A 22,828-nucleotide genomic window follows, 5' to 3' on the forward strand; every position below is an offset into this window, starting at 1 on the left:
TGTTGTTAGAGATATGTTTGCAAATGTTTTTGCACAGTTGACAGCTTGAGTATTCATTTTCTGAATTGTATCTTATGATGAACAGAAGTTCTAAATCTATCTTTTACCTCTGCATTTTGTTTTTTAAAAGATTTTAAAACTCAGTGGCGTTCAATTTCTCAATATTTTATCTTATGATCTTTCAATATTAAGAATGCCTTCATATTCCAAAGCTGTAACAGATTCTCATAATTTATCCTAATCTGTTCTAAAGCATTCATAATTTTGTTTTAAAAAAATCTGGTGTCTGAGTTTTAGTGTTTGGGGTGTCTGCTATGGCTTGGATATTTTCCTCCAAAACCACATGTTATAATTTGATCCCAAACCACATGTTATAATCTGAACCCAAAGTTCTCAAAGTGTTTGGGTCATGGAGGCAGATTCCTCATAAATAGATTAATGCTCTCCCTTAGGGGTGAGTGACTTCTCACTCTATTTACTCCCACAAAAAGTTGGTTTTGGTAAAACTAAAAAACAGTGGTAAAAGGGGCCACTGTTCATGGGAATGTGAATTAGCACAGCCTCTATGGAAAACAATATGGAAATTTCCCAAAGAACTAGAAATAGCATTCAATCCAGCAATCCCACTACTGGGTATCTACCCAAAAGAAAAGAAATCATATCAAAAAGTGCCAGGCACTTGATTGCCATCACGCCTGTAATCTCAGCCCTTTGGGAAGCTGAGGCGGGTGGATCACCTGAGGTTGGGAGTTTGAGACCAGCCTGACCAACATGGAGAAACCCCATCTCTACTAAAAATAAAAAATTAATTGGGGGTGGTGGCACATCCCTATAATCCCAGCTACTCGGGAGGTTGAGGCAGGAGAATCACTTGTACCCAGGAGGCGGAGGTTGCAGTGAGTGGAGATTGCGCCATTGCACTCCAGCCTAGGCAACAAGAACAAAACTCCATCTCAAAAAAAAAAAAAAAAAAAGGCCGGGCGCGGTGGCTCAAGCCTGTAATCCCAGCACTTTGGGAGGCCGAGGCGGGTGGATCACGAGGTCAGGAGATCGAGACCATCCTGGCTAACATGGTGAAACCCCGTCTCTACTAAAAATACAAAAAACTAGCCGGGCGTGGTGGCGGGCGCCTTTAGTCCCAGCTACTCGGAGGCTGAGGCAGGAGAATGGCGGAAACCCGGGAGGCGGAGCTTACAGTGAGCCGAGATCGCGCCACTGCACTCCAGCCTGGGTGACACAGCGAGACTCCGTCTCAAAAAAAAAAAAAAAAAAAAAAGAGAAAGAAAAAAGAAATCATATCGAAAGGATGCCTGCACTCATATGTTATTACAGCACTATTCACAATAGCAAAGATAGGGAACCAACTTCGGTGTCTATCAGTGGATGACTGGATAAATAAAATATATGTGTGTGTGTGTGTGTGTGCGCGCATATCAACAGAATACTACTCAGCCAAAAAAAAAAAAAAAAAATAGAAATCATGTCTTTTGCAGCAACATGGATGGAATTGGAGGCCCCTATCTTCAGTGAAACAGAATCAGAAAGTCAAATACCACGTTTTCTAAAAACCGGGAGCTAAATAATGGGTACACATGGACAGAGTGTAGAATAATAGACATTGGAGACTTGGAAGAGTGGGAGGGTGGCAAGGGAGTAAGGGATAAGAAATTACTTAATGAGTACAATGCACCCTATTCAGGTGATGGCTACACTAAAAGCCTAGACCTCACCACTGTGCAATGTATCCGTGTAACAAAACTGCACTTACACTCCCTAAATTTGTACCAAAAAAGCCTGGCACTTCCCCACTCTCTTTTGCTTCCTCTCTCTCCGTGTGATGCAGGCTTCTCTTTGCCTTATGCCATGAGTGGGAGCAGCTTGAGGCCCTCATCAGAAGCCCAATCTTTTTTTGTTTGTTTGTTGTTTGTTTGTTTTGAGACAGAGTCTTGCTCTGTCACCTAGGCTGGAGTGCAGTGGCACAATCTTGGCTCACTGCAACCTCCGCCTCCCGGGTTCAAGTGATTCTCCTGCCTCAGCCTCCCGAGTAGCTGGAATTACAGGCACACACCACCACACCCGGATAATTTTTGTATTTTTAGTAGAGGTGGGGTTTCGCCATGTTGGCCAGGCTGGTCTCGAAATCCTAACCTCAAGTGGTTCACCCACCTCGGCCTCCCAAAGTGCTGGGATTACAGGAATGAATCACCTCGCCTAGCCCAGGAGCCCAATCTTGAACTTTCCAGACAGCAGAATTGTGAGCCAAATAAACCCCTTTATAAATTGCCCAGCCTCAGATATTCCTTTATAGCAACACAAAATGGACGAAGACAGGGTCTTAGCATTTGTTTTCCACATGCACAGCCAATAATCCCAAATACATGTACCAAGGGGTCTGTTATGCCTTTTGTTTTCCTTTCTTATTTTCCCCTTTCTGGAATTCCCCACAAGCAGTCCTTTTCTATGACTACAGTGACAAGTACACATTGATGATGACTAAAACCTTTCTCTAGCCTAGAATGGTAACTCCATAGGCCACTTTTTCTCTCTCATCCGTGTATGTATTACTGAATCCAACAGCAAATAATACTTTGAAACCTATACAAAATCCTCCTCTCACCCCCTGCACTGCCATCTGGACTAGGGCTGTAGCCTCATGATGGGTGTCCCCGCTTCTATGTTGTGCCCCTAGCAAGCTGCATGATCCTGTAAAAACCTAAGCCATGCTGGGCACAGTGGCTAACGCCTATAATCCCAGCACTTTGGGAGGCCAAGGTTGGCAGATCACTTGAGGTCAGGAGTTATAGACCAGCCTAACCAACATGGTGAAACCCCATCTCTACTAAAAAGACAAAAATTAGCCGGGTGTGGTGGTGGGTACCTGTAATCCCAGCTACTCGGGATGCTGAGGCAGGAGAATGGCTTGAACTCTGGAGAATGGAGGTTCCAGTGAACTGAGATCATGCCACTGCACTCCAGCCTGGATGAGGGAGCTAGACTCTGAGACTCTGTCTCAAAAACAACAACAAAAACAAAAGCCTAAGTCATATCATGCCAGTCTCAATTTGAAACCCTCCATGGTCCCCATCTCTCAGTAAAAGGCAACATTCTTATGACATCCTTTCAAGGCCCCATGTAGTCTTTTGGTCTCTCTCCATCTGTCCTCCTCTCCTCCACCTCTCCCACGTGCTGATTGGGTCTGGTAGGGTGACTGGGTGGCAAAGACCTCATAGAGGTGCCTTTCTGCTCAGGTGGCGAACAGGACAGTCTATTTGCGCCCTGCAGGATGGATCCATCCTGAGTCACTGAATATATTGGAGGTGCAGACAGCGCCAGAGAAAGGCATTGAGCCTGCCAGAGCAGATACCGCCTCTTAGGGTGGACGGAACATCCAGGAGCAAAGACTGGAAATTCTGGAAGAAGGGCCTGGAAGGGGGCCCGGGAGAGTGGAACAGAGACAGCGAGGTGATGTAGGCTTGGTGGGAGCGGGTATGGTAGCCAATGGGGGACAGAGGAGCAGGGCACAGACAAAGCTTGCTGAAGATAGGAAGAGCAGTTTGTGAGCCAGCAAATCCTTGGAGTAGAGTAGAAAATTCAGGTCTCCTGTTCAGCCTGATGCAGGTGAGATGCTGTTGGAACACGTGACAGAGAAAGGGTATGTGAGCCCAGGGCTTCAGCACCAAGCGCACAGGAGCCGGGAGTGAAGGGGAAGAGAAGAAAAAATCACGCCCAGCAAAGAGTGACAAGGCCCAACCGCCTGCCCCAACCGGTCTCTAGCGCCTCGTGACCTTCCGCACTCCGTTGCGGGCGTTTGGCACCAGATGGCCCCACGCGCTCTGTTCGACGGTTGGGGGCCGCGGACGCTGGTTGTCAGCAGCACTGGGACCGCCGGGGAACGGGTGTGCAGCGTCGTCAGCGCCGCGGCAGTCAGCACCTGTGGGTGCTCTAGCTCTTTCCCTAGAGGTCACCGGAGGCAGAGCCTCCCCTCCGCGGAGTAGAGGAGCAGCCCACATGGTGGGGATCGGGCTTCCTGGAAGTCTGGAAATGGGAGTTGGGATAAGGGGTTGGCGAGGGCGGGCCGGCACTGTCTCCCGGGGTGACAGGTGTGCCCTGGCAGCCAGGGAGGCTGCTGCAGGGCAGGTACTAAGATTGGGAGAGACACAGGACAAAGAACCCTCGGCCTCGTCTTTTCAGGCAACTGTCGCAGAGGACATCAGGTCATGCCAACACCCCCACAACTGCTGCCCGCCTGCAGGTAGCTCTGGGCTCAGGACACCACCTCCAAGAACCTTTATAGGGCAGCTCTTCAAATCTTGGAGGCAAGGACATTCTATGTGGTCACCCTGAAAAGACCTGAACCTATAATATCTGGGCTGCCATGGTTTCTGCGGTGGGGACCAGGTATTCTAAACTGCCTGCAAACTTCACCCCAAAACTTCCCTTTCTAACAGGCAGTGTATTTTCACTTTCAAAAGTGAAACAAGATTTGGTAAAACAGCATTTAAGCCTTAGAAAGTTCCCCATCTCACCCCAGCTAGGGTTTGAACCCATGCTGTCTGATTCCATAGATCATGCATTTAACCACCAGACTTTGGTGTCGTCTCACCGTGTGTACATGATGGATTACATTTTTTAATAATACTTGGGGTGCTTAGCACCATGGCAGAGCTGTAATGAGTACCTTCACTGTTAGGAGGTCTAACTTGGTTCAATTTATAAGTGGACCATTGGCCACACCAGGCCTAGCTCAGTCTCCTGGGAGGATGGCAGGGGCCACCAATTATCAGCATATCCCCATGATGAATTTCTCCAGACAATGTCTCACCCTGTCACGCAGACTGGAGTCACAGATCACTGCAACCTCGAACTCCTGTGCTCAAGCAATCCTTCCACCTCAGCTTCTCAAATAGCTGAGACTGCAGGCATGCGCCAACATGTCTGATAATTTCTCTTCTAATTGAGCTTTGCAGAAAACCACACAGCTGTCTGAGAGCTATTTTCTCCCAGGTATAGGGACAGGAAACGGCACCTCAGACTTCTGCAGATTCCACCCTAGCTTAAAAGCCCATGCTCCCAAGGACACCAATCTTTCTTACAATAACGTAGACCATCTTTCAGGGTCCTGGCCAAGATGGACAACTTGCCAATATTAACTTTTCCAGGTCACAAGGATGGTATGTATCTCCACAGATTTAGGTCTTGAATATTTTCTCCTAGAAATATTTCATAGCAAGGATCAGCACTGCAGCGTACGGGCCAACAAATTTAGCCCGTAGCCTGTTTATGTAAGGCCAGTGAGTGAAGGATCGTATTAACAATTTTAAAGAGTTGCAGAATACACAGAAACACACAGAGTCTGTGTCACAGACAATGTGACCCACGAAGCCTATGTTACTTATTAGGTTGGTGCAAAAGTAATTGCGGTTTTTGCCATTACTTTCAAACCGCAATAACTTTTGCACCAACCTAATAATCTCTGGCTTTTTAGAGAAAATTTGCAACCACTGTTTTGTGGTTGTCTGTGCATAGATGTTCCACAGCTTTTGCTAATTTATTTCTAAGTATTCTACGGGGTTTGTAAGTGCTACTGTAAATGGAATCTTTTAAATTTTAATTTTTGATAGTTCAGTGGTAGAATACAGGTAATACATACACAGTCTGGTGTCGCTTTAACGATGGGAATACCTTCTGAGAAATGCATCATTAGGTGATTTTCGTAATTGCACAAACATCATAGACTGTACCTACACAAACCTAGATAGCGTAACTGACTATACATCTAGGCCATATGGTATAGCCTGTAGCTACAAACCTGTACAGCATATACTGAATTTGAGGCAATTGTAACACAATGGTAAGTGTTTGTGTATCTAAATATATCTAAACACAGAAGAGAAACAGTAACAATATCATGTTATCTTACGGGAACACTGTCATATTTACAGTTCATTGCTGACCAAAACATTGTTACGAGGTGCATGACTATATATGTACATAAATGTATATATGGGTACCTATTGAGTTTGTATATTGAACCTCACTAAAATCGCTTTTGATTTCGGGTAGTTTCTTTGCAGATTCCTTAGGATTTTCTACATACACAATAATGCTTCTAGGAATCATGTTTCTGTGAATAAAGCTAGTTTTCCTTCCATTGTAATCTACATGCCTTTTATTTCTCTTTATCTCCTTCTGTATTTGCCAGGACCAACACTTGTCAACATGGCACGATGAGGCATTTCTCTTCTAAGTAGGATGTGCAGCCAAAAACTCAGCTGTCTGTGAGCTGTCCTCTCCCAGGAACAAGGACGTAAGATGTACATCAGGTAGGTACAAGATCCATGCTAGCTTAAAAGCTTTATGCCCCAAGGGCACCAATATCACTTACAATAATTCCATAGGCCAGCTGTCAGGGCCCTGGCTGAAATTGATAATTGACCAATATCAACTTCCCTAGCCCTTGAAAATGATGTGTGTGTGTGTGTGTGTATATATGTGTGTACTCATGTGCTATATACATATATGGGCATATAGTAGTATATGGACAAAATAACTGCTTTTGATATATTTACTTTTATATTGAAACCTTGCTCAACTCCTATTTACATACATTTTATAGTTCCTTTGTAGATTCTTTAGGATTTTTTTTTTTTTTTTTGACAGAGTCTTGGTCTATCCCCCAGGCTGGAGTGCGGTTGGGTGATCCCGGCTCACTGCATCCTCTGCCTCCTGGGTTCAAGTGATTGTCCTGCCTCAGCCTCCCGAGTAGCTGGGATTATAGACATGTACCACCACGCCTGGCTAATTTTTATATTTTCAGTAGAAATGGGGATATTAGCCAGGCTGGTCTTGAACTCCTGACCTCAGGTGATCTGCCCAGTTGGGCCTCCCAAAGTGCTGTGATTACAGGTGTGAGTCACTGTGCCCAGCCCTCTTTTGGATTTTCTACATACACAGACTTTTTTTGTGCATAAAGGCACTTTTCCTTCTTCTCTTTTTATCTCCATGCATTTTATTAATTTTTCTCATCTTTTACATTTGCTGCAACATCCAGGAAACTATCAAATACAAGCAGAGACAATGGACATTCTTTCCCAGTTCCTAATCATAGGTTAAGAGTATTCAGTATGGTATTAACTGAAGAGTTTTTGTAGATGTGCTTTATCACAGAAATGAATTCTCTCCAATTCCTGCTTTGCTTAGAATGTTTTTGAAAAGTGATGTAAGACTCACAGCTATTGAGATCACCATAGGATGTTTCTCCTTTATTCTCTTAATATGGTGAATTACATTGATTGATTTTTAGATGTCAAACGAATCTTTGCCTTCCTGGGGACAACTTTACTTAGTTACAAAATATCATCTTTTTATATTTGGTTGGATTTGATTTCCTAAAGTGTTGCTAAAGACTTTTGTGTCTATGTTATGAGCGATATTAATCTGTAATTTTCTCTTCTTGTTAGGTTTTGATATTAGGGTAATACTGGCTTTATAGAATGAGTTAGGAAAAGTTGCCCCTTTCTCCACTTGCTGAAAGAGTTTGTGTAACACAGGTAAAATATTGTTCTCACACATTTGATCGAATTCACCAGAAAAACCATCTGGACTTGCATGTTTTTTCTTAGAGGATGTTTACGATTCCCCATTATCCTTTTAGCATCTTTCAGATCTGACTCGTGCCCTTCCCTTTTTATTCCTAATATTGGTAATTTGAGTTTTCTCTTTGTTATTTCTTCTTCAATCTTGATGGAGCTTTCTCTATTTTATTACACTTTATCATTTCTATATTATATATAGAAATGTCTATAAATATAAATTAATAGAATTAATGTAATGCCTATAATTTCTATTTCCACTTCTATTTTTATTATTTCTTCTTTTCTACCCATTTTGTATTTAATTTATTCTTTGATTCTTCTACTCAGGATAGAAACTTAAATCATTGTTTCTTAAAATGTTTCTGTTTTAAATATAAACACTTAAAGCTGCCACACTTTAGCTGTCTGTCACAAATTTTGATTTGCTGTGTTTTGCTTACTCAGTCCAAAATATTTTGTATTTTTCCTTGTTTTTTAATATATTGGTTGTATAAAAGTGTGTCTTGTTTTCATTCTAGATATGAACATATTTTTAAATATTTAATGATTTAAATTTAATATTTATTATAGTACTTATTTAATATTTAATCTGTAAATTTGAGGATTTTGTAGATATCATATTGTTATTGTTTCTACTTTAATTCTATTGTGATCAAAGAAAATGTATTTTAATCTCAAAATTATTAAGACTTATTTTTTGGCCCAATCTTAATGAACATTCCATGTGCTCTTGAAAAGAAGCATGTGTTCAGCTGGTGTTGGGTTATATGTTTTACAAATACCAATAAAGTCAAGTTACAACTTCTGTAATCTTTTTATTAAATTAACAAACTTTATTTTAGAACAATATTAGTTTCACAGAGAAATTGAGGAGGAAGTACAGTCTGTTCTCATGTATCTTCTCTACCTGTACATACACAGTTTATCCTGTTATTAACCACTTGGATTCATGTGGTACATTTGTTACAATTAATGGTCCAATATTAATATGTTAACTAAAGTCTATAGTACACATTATGGTTAACTCTCCCTGTTATACAGTTCTGCAGATTTTGACAATTGCATAATATCATGTACCTGTATTGTAGTATCATACATAACAGTTTCACTACCCTAAAAATCTCCTGTGCTCCATGTAATCCCTTCCTCCCCCAAACTCCTAACAACCACTGATCTTTTTATTGTCTCTAGTTTTGCCTTTCCAAATGTCATATAGTTGGAATCATACAGTATTTAACCTATTCAGACAGTCTTCTTTCACTTTGCAGCATGCATTTAATGTTCTTCCATCTCTTTTCATGGCTCAACAGCTCATTTCTTCATATTGCTGAATAATATTCCATTGCATAGATACACCACAGTTGGTTTATCTATTCACTTTTTGAAGGACATTTTGGTTGCTTCTAATTTGGGGCAATTATGATTAAAACTGCTACAAACATTCATGTGCAAGGTGTTTTTTGTTGTTGTTATTTTTGTTTGTTTTCATTTTGGAGTATTTACTATCCCTGAAAATTAATCAATGTAATGGGGGTGCTAATAAAATGCTAATTTTTAAAAATCAAGGTTAGATCAAGTAATCCTCCTTATATATAAACTAGTACCATCCACTCATTAGGATACCTACATAACTGCAAAATAATTCAAATTACACAGCAATACCCCTTAAAGATTCATCACATACTTAGATGATATGATTCGCACCACTTTCTGGTGGAGACATTCAAATTATTCACAATGAAGAGAATGTAATCTTACAAAGCTGATGACATAGAACCTAAGAAACTTTTCCCATAATTAAGCAGTAATTCACAATACACATATCTCTGAGGCATTTGTTGTTTCAATAGATGTGCTTGTTCCTCTCTTTAATTACAAAGAGAATGAGGCCCAAATAAAAAGTATCCTACATTTTTAATGACTGAAAATACAACTCAATACTTATTCCTATTCACTAGAGCTATAAAGCATAATCACTATCAGAAAATTCTGTAATAAAATTCACATTCATTTCTCCTCCTACTGATCTTAAATTTATTAGCATACTAACTAAGCAGAGTGTGGTCACTCCACATTTCTGGAGTTCCTCTAAACCAGTTTCTGGAGCTACTCTAAGATATGGTTGGATTTTCTGAGAATGAAATGTTTTACACTCTATGAGGAACTCAACCAGACAAAGAAGTTGACTAAGATCCTCTTCTGTTTTTTCAAGGGCTTTGATTTCTGATGTTTTTCTCCATATTGGTTAACTGTAGCACCATGGAAAACACAATACATGTATTCTTGTAATAACATTACAGAATTTTATCAAGAATCTCTGGAAAAGAGATCATTATGCTGTGTGTATACTGTCAAAATAACTTTAATAACACACGAGTCAGTAATTTTCTTTTTAAACAGGAAATCTGACTGAATTAAATACAGGTAAAACTTATAGCTACTCATATCTCGTAGATAAGTCAAATAAGATATCCCAAAAATGTTGTTTTAAAACTTATTAACTATAAAGGTTAGGTTCAACAATTGTTTATAAGGGACTGCAGTGGACCCTTTAAATTGAACTTCAGTGATTTGTTTGTATGTACAAGAACATCAAAATCCAGGGTCTCATTTCATGACAGCATGTCTAGAAACTCATCTTACTAAGAATGCAGGAGACTCTGAAAAGGTTGTCTTGTGATGCTTGAAACATATTCATGGCTGATTTATGCTGGAAAAGGGGACACTGAGGCATTGTGATCAGCAGTTAAGGGCTTCCTCTTCCAGTTAAGCTGTGGTACATTTCTCCATCACACACTGCACTTGCCAACACTTGTGGTACACCAGTCTTGTTTGACAATTTTGTTCTGTTCATCTCCCTTTTTCCTTTATATTAAGATGATCATCCACCTTACAGAAGCACCCATAGAATAATGTTGCTTATTATGAAAACATTCTTTATGTTTAGGTGACTTCTTATAGACATGCAGTCATTTTAATGTTTCCAATGAGTTATTTCCAAAATACATTGCAAAGGAGATTATTTTTTTCCAACACAGGAAATTAACTTGATATCATCAATAGTATAGAGGGTCTTGTGAGCTTTCATAAGAGATTAAGGTCCTTTATTTATCTGCCTCCTGACAGTGACCTGGGACACTTCAGCCTAGGCTTGAAGTACATATTCTTTTGGGACTCTACAATCCTATGCTCATATTTTGAATCATCTTGTTCATAGATTCCTCTATATGTGGAACTCTGGGAGGCATTCGTACGGAGGATGTTGGAAACATCGCGATGCAGTTCTACGCCTGAAGAAGTCTTTTGCCTTGAAGCGGATTTCACATTTATAGTTTTGATGTCTTCATCATGTGGTCTTAAGGACTGCAGCTCCCATGATGCTCCCTGGAGCTGCTTTTTCACGGGCGTGCGCTGGCTAGCTGGTAATTGCTCAGTGATTTCTGAAGGTGCTAGCTTCTCTGCAACCATGTCCTTTCTTTGTCCAAAAAAGACCTGCCCTGGTCCATCAAGCTCTCTCTGCACATCCTCCAGCATAGCCACAACTTCCTCTCCGTTTTCTGGATGATGCCTCTGTACCCAGGGCTGCAGGTTTTTTGGGAGGATGGCCAGGAACTGTTCCAGCACCAGCAGCTCCAGGATCTGCTCCTTGGTGTGCCCCTCTGGCCTCAGTCAGAGATGACAAAGTTCCCAGAGCCGGCTCAGAGCCTCCAAGGGCCCCGGTGAATCCTGGTAGTCAAACTGACTGCAGAAGGTCTGCCAGCGGAAGGTCTCTGGGCTGTAGCTGCTGCTCCAACGGAGGCTAGAGTCCAGATCACCGGTCTGCTCTTCTGTCTTCACTGTCAGAATCCCATCACACTCCTCTGAAGTGTGTTAGGAGTGATAATGACTTTCCCAATTTTGCAGACATTTTGACTGGCAAATACCTCAGTACTGTTAGGCTTTAATCCTCAAGGAAGTGGAGCTCTCCTTATGGACACTCTTCCCGGCGGGAAGCACCAACCCAGCGCTGCCGGGGAGAAACTGGGGAAGGCTGGGGAAGGCTGGCTTCGCAGCTGCTTCCGGTGCTGGTGGCCGGTGGGGACCATAGAGAAACCATGTTGCCATTTTTTTCTTGAGCCCGGGTCCTGCTCTGTCTCCCAGGCTGTAGTGCAGTAGCACAATCACAGCTCACTGCACCCTTGAACTCCTGGGCTTGAGTGATCCTTCTGCCTCAGCCTGCCAAGTAGCTGCTACTACAGGCACATGCCACCACGCCCAGCCAATTTTTAAATTTTTTGTAGAGCTGAAGGTCTGGCTATGTTGCCCTAGGCTGGTCTTGAGTATCCAGGCTCAAGCCATCACAGGCATGAGCCGCTGCACCCAGCCCTCTTGTACAAGTTTTTATGTGGACATAGATTTCAATTCATTTGGGTAAATACTTAGGAGCACAATAGCTGAATCATATGGTAAGACTATGATTAGCTTTGTAAGAAACCACCAAAGCGTCTTCCAAGTGGATATACCATTTCTCTACATCCTTACCAGCATTTGGTGTTGTTAGTGTTTTGGATTTCAGCCATTCTATCAGGTGAGTAGTGGTATCTCATTATTTTAATTTGCCCTTACCTAAGCACAGGATGTTAAGCATATTTTCATATCTTATTTGTCATCTGTATATTTTTGTTGTTGAGGTGTCTGTTCAGATTTTTGGCCACTTTTTAATTGATTGTTCATTTTCTTACTGTTGAGTTTTTTTTTGTTGTTTTTTTGTTTTTTTTTTTTTTTTTTTGAGACGGAGTCTCGCTTTGTCGCCCAGGCTGGAGTGCAGTGGCGCGATCTCGGCTCACTGCAAGCTCCGCCTCCCGGGTTCCCGCCATTCTCCGGCCTCAGCCTCCGAGTAGTTGGGACTACAGGCGCCCGCCACTACGCCCGGCTAGTTTTTTGTATTTTTAGTAGAAACGGGGTTTCACCGGGTTAGCCAGGATGGTCTCGATCTCCTGACCTCGTGATCCGCCCGTCTCGGCCTCCCAAAGTGCTGGGATTACAGGCTTGAGCCACCGCGCCCGGCCTACTGTTGAGTTTTAAGAGGTCTTTTTATATTTCAATTACCAGTCCTTTATCAGAGATGTGTTTTACAAATAATTTTCCCTAGTCAGTAGCTCATTTTTTCATTCTCTTAATAGTCTTTACAGAGCAATAGTTTTTAACATTAATGAGGTCCAGTTTATCTTTTTTTTTCTTTCATGGATCAAGCTTTTTGTGTTGTATCTAAAAAGTTATTGCCAAACCCAAGATCACTTAGATTTTTCTCATATGTTGTCTTCTAAAAGTTTTATAATTTTTACATCTGGGTCTGTGGTAGATTTTGAGTTAATTTATGTGAAAGGTGAAAGGTCAGTGTCCAAGTTAAGTTTTCTACACGTGTAAATCCAGTTGTTCCAACACCGTTTGTTGGAAAGGCTATCATTTCTCCATTGAATTGCCTGTCTCCTTGGTCAAATATCAGTCAACTATATGTGTATGGATCTATTTCTGGGTTCTTTATTCTGTTCTATTAATCAATTTATCTACTTTTTCTTCAATACCACACTGTCTTGACTACTATAGCCTTATAGTAAGTCTTGAAGTTGGGTAGTGTCAATATGCTTCGTTCTTTAATACTGCGCTGGATATTCTGGTCCTTTAGACTCTCCTTATGAACTTTAGAATCAGTTTGTTAATATCCACAAAGCAACTTGCTGGTATTTCTATTTGGATTCTGTTAAAATATAGTCAATTTGAGAATAAATCACATCTCAACAATATTGAGTCTCTCCATCAATGAACACGGAATATCTTTCCATTTGATTACATTTTTAATCTCTATCATCAGAGTTTTACAGTTCTCCTCATATAAATCTTGTGCACATTTTGTTAGATTTATACCTATGTATTTCATATTTCTAGGAGCTAATGTAAATGATATTATTGGTATTATGTGTTTTTAACTTGAAATTCCAATTATTCATTTCTATTACATAGGAAAACACTTGTCTTTTGTGTATTAATCTTGTATCCTGCAACCTTACTATAATCACTTATTCGTTGTTAGAGGTCATTTGTTGTTGTTATTGATTCTTTGGGGTTTTTTTTTATATAGACAATTATGTATCTGCCAAAAATGACAGTTTTATTTCTTCCTTCCCAGTCTGTATATGTTTTGTGTCCTTTGCTTATCTTACTTCATTTCCATGTTGAGTAGAAGTCCTTGTCTTGTTCCCAGTATTAGAAGAAAAGCATCTAGTTTATTACCATTAAATATGATGTAGGTTTTTTTGGTAGATGTTTTATCAAGTTGAGAATGTTCTACTCTTTATTCTTAGTTTGCTGAAAGCTTTTTATCACAAATAGATGTTGGATTTTTCTCCGATGCCCTTTCTGTATCTATTGATATGATTATATACTATTTTTCTTTAGCCTGTTGATATGATAGATTGCATTAACTGATTTTCAAATGTTGAATCAGACTTGCATACCTGGAATAAATTCCATTTGGCCATAATGTATAATTCTTTTTATACATTTTTGGTTTTGATTTGCTAATATTTTATTGAGGCTTTTTCCATTTATATTCATGAAAGATATTGGTCTGTAGTTTTCTCTTTTCTGCAATGGATTTGTCTGATTTTGGTACTAGGATAATGCTGTTCTCATAGAATGAGTTAGGAAGTTTTCCCTCTGCCTCAGTTTTCTAGAGCTGCTTGTAAAGAGCTTAATTTCTTTCTCAAATATTTGGAATTCACCAGTAAAAGCACCAGGACATAATGCTTTCTGTTTTGGAAGGTTATTGATTGCTGATTCAATTACTTTGATAGATATAGGCTTATTTATATTCTCTATTTATCCTTTTGGCAGACTGTGTCTTTCAAGGAATTGACCATTTAATCTACATTATCAAATTTGTGGCATTCTAATATTTTTATTATGCTTTTAATATCTGTGATTCAATAGTGATATTCCTTTTTCTGTCTTCTCTACCTTTTCTTGGTTATTTTATTTAGACGTTTGTCAGTTTTATTGATATTTTCAAAGAGCTAATTTTGGTTTTATTGATCTTCTCAATTGTTTTTCTGTTTTCAATTTCACTGATTTCTGCTTTATTTTTTATTTCACTTACTTTGGACTTAAATTGCTCTTCTTTTTGTAGTTTCCTAAGGTAAGGGTTGAGATTGATTTTAGATTTCTTCCATTCTAATATATACATCCATTTCTATAAATTCCTTCTAAGAACTACATGCTCTATGTGCCACAAATTTTGGTAAGTTGTGTTTTCACTTTAATTTGATTCAAAATATTTTTAAATTTTTCTTGAGATTTCTTTGACTCATATGCTACTTCTCTTTTGAGTTTTGTCAGCCTTGTTTCATATAATGTGAAGCTCTAGTATTGGGTGCAAAAACATTTAGCATTGTTATGACCTATTGTTGAATTAATCCTTTTATCATTATCAAATAACTCTTTTCATTCCTTATTATATTCTTTGTCTGAAATCTACTCCATTTGATATAACTCTTTCAGATTTCTTTACATTGGTGTTAACATAGCATATCTTTTTCTATCCTTATCCTTTCAGTTACATTCGTTGTTAGGTTTCAAGTCCTTTTTTTTGTTTGTTTTGTTTTGTTTTTGTTTTTGTTTTGTTTTGAGACGGAGTCTCGCTCTGTCGCCCAGGCTAGAGTGCAGTAGCGCCATCTCGGCTCACGGCAAGCTCCGCCTCCTGGGTTCATGCCATTCTCCTGCCTCAACTTCCCAAGTAGCTGGGACTACAGGTGCCTGCCACCACGCCCAGCTAATATTTTGTATTTTTAGTAGAGACGGGGTTTCACCATGTTAGCCAGGATGGTCTCGATCTCCTTGCCTCGTGATCCGCCTGCCTTGGCCTCCCAAAGTGCTAGGATTACAGGCATGAGCCACTGCACCTAGCCTCAAGTGGTTTTTTTATACATAGCATATAGTTTTGTATTTTTAATCCAATCTCACAATCTCTGCCTTTCAAATCATACATTTAGACCATTAAATTTAATATGGTTAGATATTCAGTGTAGACTGTCAGTCTACACTGACAGTTTTGCTGTTGTTGTTTCCTGTTTGTTCCATCTGGTCTTTGTTTCCTTTTCCTCTTTGTGTACCTTCTTTTGGATTATTTTCGTGATTCTATTTTATCTCTCTTGTTTACCTACTAGATATAATCCTTAAGTGTTTTAAAAGTGATTTTTATATTATATAGGATATATTACATACTATAGTATAAACTATATAGAGTAACATATATAGTCTACCTCCAAGTAATATTATATTGTTTCACATACAGTATAAGAACTATACGATAAGAACAATACACTCCCATTTCTCTCATCTTACCATTTGTGTCATTGTGCCATACATTTTACTTTTACAGAAAGTGTTTGACATTCTCACACACATACACCCATACACACACACATATGTATGTATATGCGTATATTTTTATATTTTTCCATTGCTACTCATTCGCTTGTGTAGATCCAGATTTCTAACTTGCACTATTTTTCTCTTGCCCGGAGGACTTCCTTTAACTTTTTTTTAAATGAAAGGTATGCTAGCAATAAATTATTGAAGCACTGATGTGTATAAAAAGGTTGAGTTGTGTGTGTGTGTGTGTGTGTGTGTGTACCTCCACTTTTAAAAGAGTTTCACTGGGTGTGGTGTTAGCACCTGTTTCTCCACATTCTGGCAGGTTCACAGGGTATAGGTTCACAGTACTGTTTTCTTTCGAATATAAAAAAATGCTAACCCATTGAGTTCTAGCTTGTATATTTCCAATGAGAAGTGTGCCATATTCTGTTTGGGGGGAACTTTTGATAATAATATATTCAAATTTTGTTCATTCATCTGTAGCTACATCTTATTCTTTCTTTTCTTTGTTTCTCATTAGAACAATGCATGTGTTCTACTGGAACACATAATGTGTGCTTTTTATTGGGATGTGTTTTGATTTTCTTCTAGTGACTAAGCAGGTTGATTATGATGTAGCTGCATTTAGTTTTTTTCATGTTTCTTGTTATCTGATGTCTTAAATTCATCATTTGTGTGATGGTTTGAGGTTGGGGTAATTTCCATATGCACAACCAATGAACTCAACCACATGTATTTAGGAGTCTGTTATCCTCCCATGTCCTCACTCCCTATTTTCCCCTTCTAGGAATTCTCCCTCAGCCATCTTTTTTCATACACCCAGTGACGGAGTATACCTTGATGAGGCCAAAACCTTTTCTAAACTCAAATAGCAAGTCTATGGATTCCTTCTTCCTTTTCTACACATGCTCCTGCCATTCAAGCCAACAGAAAATGCTTCAAAATATATACAAATTTTACTTCTCATCACCTGCACCACCACCACTGTGTCCAAGCTTTCATGACTATGGCCATAGCCACCTAAATTGTCTCTCATCCCCAGAAATCAGAATGATCCTATTAAACCTCAGTCAGATCATATCATGCTTTGCTCCAAACCCTCCATGATTTCCATCTGTGAGTAAAAGGCAATGTTCTTCTCACATCCTCCAAGGCTCCACTTAGTCTCTTCCTCCCTCTCCATCTCTGTTCTCCCCTCTTCCAACTCTGCAAAGTGTGAACTTCATTCTGGACCCCTGTTGAGTTACTCACTCCTCCCTGTGGGCAAGAGACATCCTTCCTCTGAGGCTTACAGTGGCTAGTCCCACTAATTGGAATGCCTTTCCCTCAGATAACTGTGTGGTTCGCTTAATTGTTGCCTTCTAGGCTTTGCTCAGATTCCACTTTCCCACCGAGGTTTGCCATTCCCAGTCTATTTAAATAGAAACTCACACTTCTCCCTAGCCCCAAACTCAATCCTACGTTGGCTGCCCTTCATCTCCCTGAAGTTGCTACTGGAACCTATCAAATAATTTACTAATTTATTACATTTGTTGTTTATTTTATTTTCTCCAACTAGAATTAGGTTTCATAAGATTTTCGTCCTTGTTTTTAAAAAATTGATGCTATTACCCAAAGTATTCCTTAGACTACTCATTTTGTCTCAAATAATAATATGTATGCCCAACTGATGACTAAATGGGTAAATGAACAGCTTTATGCATATCACCTGGGTCTTCCACAGCCATGTCAAACTATTAGAAAGTTAACTTACTGTATGTTTTCCAAAACAACTAATGTTCGTTTATCTAAACCAGATGGCTAAAATAGCCCTGGTCTTGTTGGCATCGCCTACTTCCCTTGCCTCCTCCCTTATCTCTTCAACTATCCCACTGTCAATTCCTCTAGACTGGGAGCTCAGTGGCTCATTTTTGCATTGGGTCACTGCAAAAAAATTTCTTAAGCCTATCTGCTTCTATTCTGGCATCTATTTAATTCTTCCTTTCTGGGAGGCATAAAGTGTTTCTAAAATCTATATATATCATGTAACTTCTTTGCTTTTCCTTTCATGATTCCTCATACTTTGTGGATAATGGACAAATGCCCCCTCATGGCATGTCTGTTTGTCCATGATCTGCACTTGCTGAATGCAGCAGCCACACCTCCCAGCTTGGGTTTCACTCTCCAACCACATTTGACTACTTGCCTAGTGTCCCACAGGGTCATGATCTCTTTCTTGCCTGACTTTTAGTTTAATTTAAAGTTCCAGGATACATGTGCAGGTTTGTTATACAGATTAGTCTTCCCTGACTTTTAACATGCTATTTCTTTGACCCCCAAATAACCTTTCTCTGCCTGGTCACTTCCTCCTTCTTCTTTTTTTATTATTTATTTTATTTTATCTTTTTCCATCTCTCTCACACCTAGTTTTTTTGTTGTTATTGTTGTTATAAAATGGAGTTATATTTAAAACCTTACTTCTAACAATATTAGCTGCATAGCTTGGAAGACTCCAAAACAATGTGGAAGCCAAGGTACTATGTGTTCAAAAAGTTTTGTTTTGTTGTTTTTTTTTTTGGCTAATTTGATTTTTTTAATAGAAGAAGAAAGGTATAGGAACATATTAACCATAAATTGTAAGACTATACAAAAAGCCACTGGCTGACTTGAGAACAAGCTTGTGCACAGAGATGACAGTATTACAGAGCATATGTACTGAAATCTTCTACCCTCAATACACTAAAATAATGACATTTTCATAGTAGTCATAGTTTTTATATCACTTTAGAGTCAATATTCAGAATAATTACAAAATATTTTTCTGGGATCTGCTCAAGTATACAAAAATATAGTTTGTAATATATCAAAGATATCTTATGAAATAAACTTAGCAATAAAGCAAGTTTCTCCATCACAAATCATATTTCCTTATTATTCTAGATAAGCTGGTTTCCTCCTCTCTTTTCAAAAAGCATTATTATTATTACTTTAGTGCTCAAGCTGCCCAAAATGCCTTCTTTCCTCCCTCCTATTCAATTTCTTTCCATCTTTCAAGGTCCAATCTAAGCTTCCTTTCCTTTCTTTCTTTATTTTTTTTATTTTTTTTATTTAAGTTGTAGGGTACATGGTCACAACGTGCAGGTTTGTTACCTATGTATACATGTGCCATGTTGGTGTGCTGCACCCATTAACTTGTCATTTACATTAGGTATATCTCCTAATGCTATCCCTCCTCCTCCTCCCACCCCCCAACAGGCCCCTGTGTGTGATGTTCCCCATCCTGTGTCCAAGTGTTCTCGTTGTTCAATTCCCACCTATGAGTGAGAACCTGCGGTGTTTGATTTTCTGTCCTTGTGATAGTTTGCTCAGAATGATGGTTTCCAGCTTCATCCATGTCCCTACAAAGGACATGAACTCATCCTTTTTTATGGCTGCATAGTATTCCATGGTGTATATGTGCCACATTTTCTTAATCCAGTCTATCATTGATGGACATTTGGGTTGGTTCCAAGTCTTTGCTATTGTGAATGGTGCCGCAATAAACATACGTGTGCATGTGTCTTTGTAGTAGCATGATTTATAATCCTTTGGGTATATACCCAGTAATGGGATGGCTGGGTCAAATGGTATTTCTAGTTCTAGATCCTTGAGGAATCGCCACACTATCTTCCACAATAGTTGAACTAGTTTACAGCCCCACCAACAGTGTAAAAGCATTCCTATTTCTCCACATCCTCTCCAGCACCTGTTGTTTCCTGACTTTTTAATGATCACCATTCTAACTAGTCTCACACCTAGTTTTACGTCCTTCTTACCTACTCCCGTATCACCACCACTGTCTTTCCAGGTGTAATATTTGGTTTATTTATCTGTCTCTCTCTGCTATACTGTAAATTACTGGGATGCAAGAGATAAATCTTTGAATTCTATATCACCAAGACCTAGCACTGTTTCATATAATTCATTGACTCTTGAACAACACAGGTCTGAACTGCACAGATCTACTTACATATGGATTTTCTTCCACTGCAGCCACTCCTGAGACAGCAAGACCAATCCCTCCCTTTCATCCTCCTCCTCCTCCTCCTCAGCCTACTCAACACGAAAATGACAAGGATGAAACCTTTATGATGATCCACTCATCCATTTTCTTTTCTCTAGCTTATTATAAATATGCCGTATATAATACATATAACATACAGAATGTGTTAACTGTTCATGTTATCAGTGAGATCTCCAGTCAACAGTAGGCTATGAGTGGTTAAGTTTTGGGGAAGTCACAAGTCATGCAGACATTTTGGACTGCATGGGGAAAGCAGAGCCCCTTACCCCCACATATTGTTCAAGGGACAACTGTAATCTATAGGCAGCTGAAGGAAATCCTTGTCCTTTATTTTTCTTTCCACTATCTTAAGATACCTTCATAAGTTGTAAAATACCTTTAAGAAGATTGTATTTTCAGCACAGTACAACTCCAAGGTCAGCCAAGTCTCTGTGAAATTAGAAATCTTGTGATGATATTTTTGTAGTTAGGACTCAAGATAGACCAGTTATTTTTCCAAATAGAACCTATCCTACTATTTACCTTAAAAGATAATCATTTGTAATTTGTCAAAGCAACATGATACTAATATCTATGTAGTCTATTACATCCTAACAGACTTAATTTTTTAAAAAATTACGGAGCAGTCATACATGAGTTTTTTCTTCCTTTTTTCCTCCAGGCCCAAAAGACTGATTGCCAAGCCAATCATCCACAGGTGAAAGTGTGAATGTGGCTGGACGTGGTGGCTCACACCTGTTATCCAAACTCTTTGGGAGGTCAAGGCGGGAGGATCACTTGAGCCAAGTTTGAGACCAGGCTGGGCAGCATGATGAGACCCCCATGTCTCCCCTACAATCCCCTGCAACCAAAAAAAAAGTTGTGAACGTGTGTGAATTACTGGCATACAACTAAATTAAACAAACAAACAAAAAAGACATTTCAACTCCATGTCCTAGACCCTGGGCCCTGGGCCACAGAAACTTTGCACAGTTAAGCCTGGCTCAACAATCATGGCTTATACAAGTCAGTATTTTCTCCATCATTGAGTTAGAGCAAAAACACATGAGCAGAGGAAACGTGACAGACATAGATAGCAGTGGGTGTTCTGACAGTTCCAAGACCAGAGGAAGCCTGCCCAGAGCTCAGGTCTTCCAGGATAACCCTGAAACCAGAGTGTAGTGTTGCACGGTTGATACTCACTGACCTCTCTCTTCTCTCCACAGGGGAACATCTTAGGCCAGTGTGTCAACTTCTGACTTGGCTCATCTGAACCCAAGACCTTGGACACATTCACAAACACCCCAGGGTGTTGGGTTTCCAGTTTGCTCTAGAAGGACAAAGAGCAGGTGAAGCTTGTTTGCTGTAACTAGAAGGAGCAGAACGTGCTCCCAGCAGAACAAGATCAAATTAAAGGGAACAGTGGTCACCTGCCATTTCTAGAGGAAGCTTTTGCTTTCGGTCACTGAGGACCCTAAGTCTTACATGAGAAGAAAACAAATACGGTGATGCCGCTTGCTTCTGTCCCCAAAGAATCCCTGTGTAGGTGCCGAGGGTGCCCCGAAGACAAGGCTGTGCTTGCCGTGCCCACCACAGAAGCACATTTGACCCAATCAGAAGCAGGTGGAAAAGGTCCTGAAGCACATATTTTCTCAGTGATGTTGTTTTCTCCAAAATTAAAGGGGGAAGGTACCCTGGTGTTCCAATTGAAGGTGAGAATAGAAGTATCTTCTTCAATGTGTTCTCCCATCTGAGCAACAAGTGCGCTCCAGCCACCAGTGTCCCAGCTGCTCTGAATGCTGGTGAAAAGGGTATCCAAACACTTGAATGGCACTGTACCCTCCACTTGCCACTTGAATCCTCATTTGTGGACCCCAGGCACTCTGGCTGTATTCTCAAGTAAGCATAGGTGTGGGGCTGTGTCCTGCCATTGTACCATCTTTAATCTGGACTTGTGGACCTCAGGCTCTCTGACTATTCATGGACAGAAGTTTCTGCAGGCACAGGTAGGGTGCTGTTTCCTCCCATTGTCCACCTGAATTCCGGACTTGTGGACCCCAGGCATTCTGGCTGTGTTCGTGAATAGAAGTTTCCCCCACCAAACAAACCCATATATGGTGCCATCTCCTCCCATTACAGGTATGGTGCCATCTTCTCCCACTGCAGGCACTGCACTGTCCATACTCTGGACTTATGGCGCCCACATGCTCTGATTGTATTCATAAACAGTAGTTTCTTCCATCACAGATATGGCAGCAGCTCCTGCAACAGAAACAGATGTGCTCAAGCTTGAATGGTCCGCAGGTGTTTGACAGAAGTCATGAACAGAAGTATCTTGGGGCACATGTTTCTTCTCTGTTGTGCAGGTTTCTCCTGTAGTAACAGGTTTGCTTTGGCCATATGGGCCCCAAGCGCTCTGACCAGATGCAGGAAGAGAAGACTTTCAGTCTCAGGTAGTGTGTTGTCCCCCACTACTGCAACATAGATGCTTGGAAAGATGGAACACAGGGTGCTCTGCTTGTGGTGGAAACACAAGGGCCTCCAAGCATAGATGTGCGGCTTTCTTCTTCCCTTTGAGGGATGCAGATGTGCTCTGGCCAGCTGCGTTCCAGGTGGTCTGTCTGTGGGCAGGACAGAAGTGTCCCAAGCACTGGTATGCGCGGGCTCCTCCAACCACAACAGGTGTGCTTTGGCCAATGGTTTCCAGGTGCTATGAACACAAGAAGGAACAGAGGTGCCTTCTGGAACATGTTTCTTCTCAGTGATGTTCTAAGAGGTGTGCTTTGGCAGGACAGGCCCC

At 40.3% G+C, this 22,828-nt stretch overlaps 1 protein-coding gene across 1 annotated transcript in view; it reads right to left on the reverse strand.

Moving 5' to 3' along the window:
• The window catches only part of ZNF30 (zinc finger protein 30), a 119,480-nt gene extending 107,978 nt beyond the window's left edge, over nt 1-11,502 (reverse strand). Inside the window, 2 exon segments of the mRNA XM_073016654.1 lie at nt 10,776-11,463; nt 11,465-11,502. Of these exon segments, the coding sequence (XP_072872755.1) occupies nt 10,776-11,463; nt 11,465-11,502 (726 nt within the window).
• Between the last annotated feature and the right edge of the window lie 11,326 nt (nt 11,503-22,828).

Source organism: Chlorocebus sabaeus, chromosome 6, assembly GCF_047675955.1.
Source record: "Chlorocebus sabaeus isolate Y175 chromosome 6, mChlSab1.0.hap1, whole genome shotgun sequence".
Taxonomy (NCBI): Eukaryota; Metazoa; Chordata; class Mammalia; order Primates; family Cercopithecidae; genus Chlorocebus; species Chlorocebus sabaeus.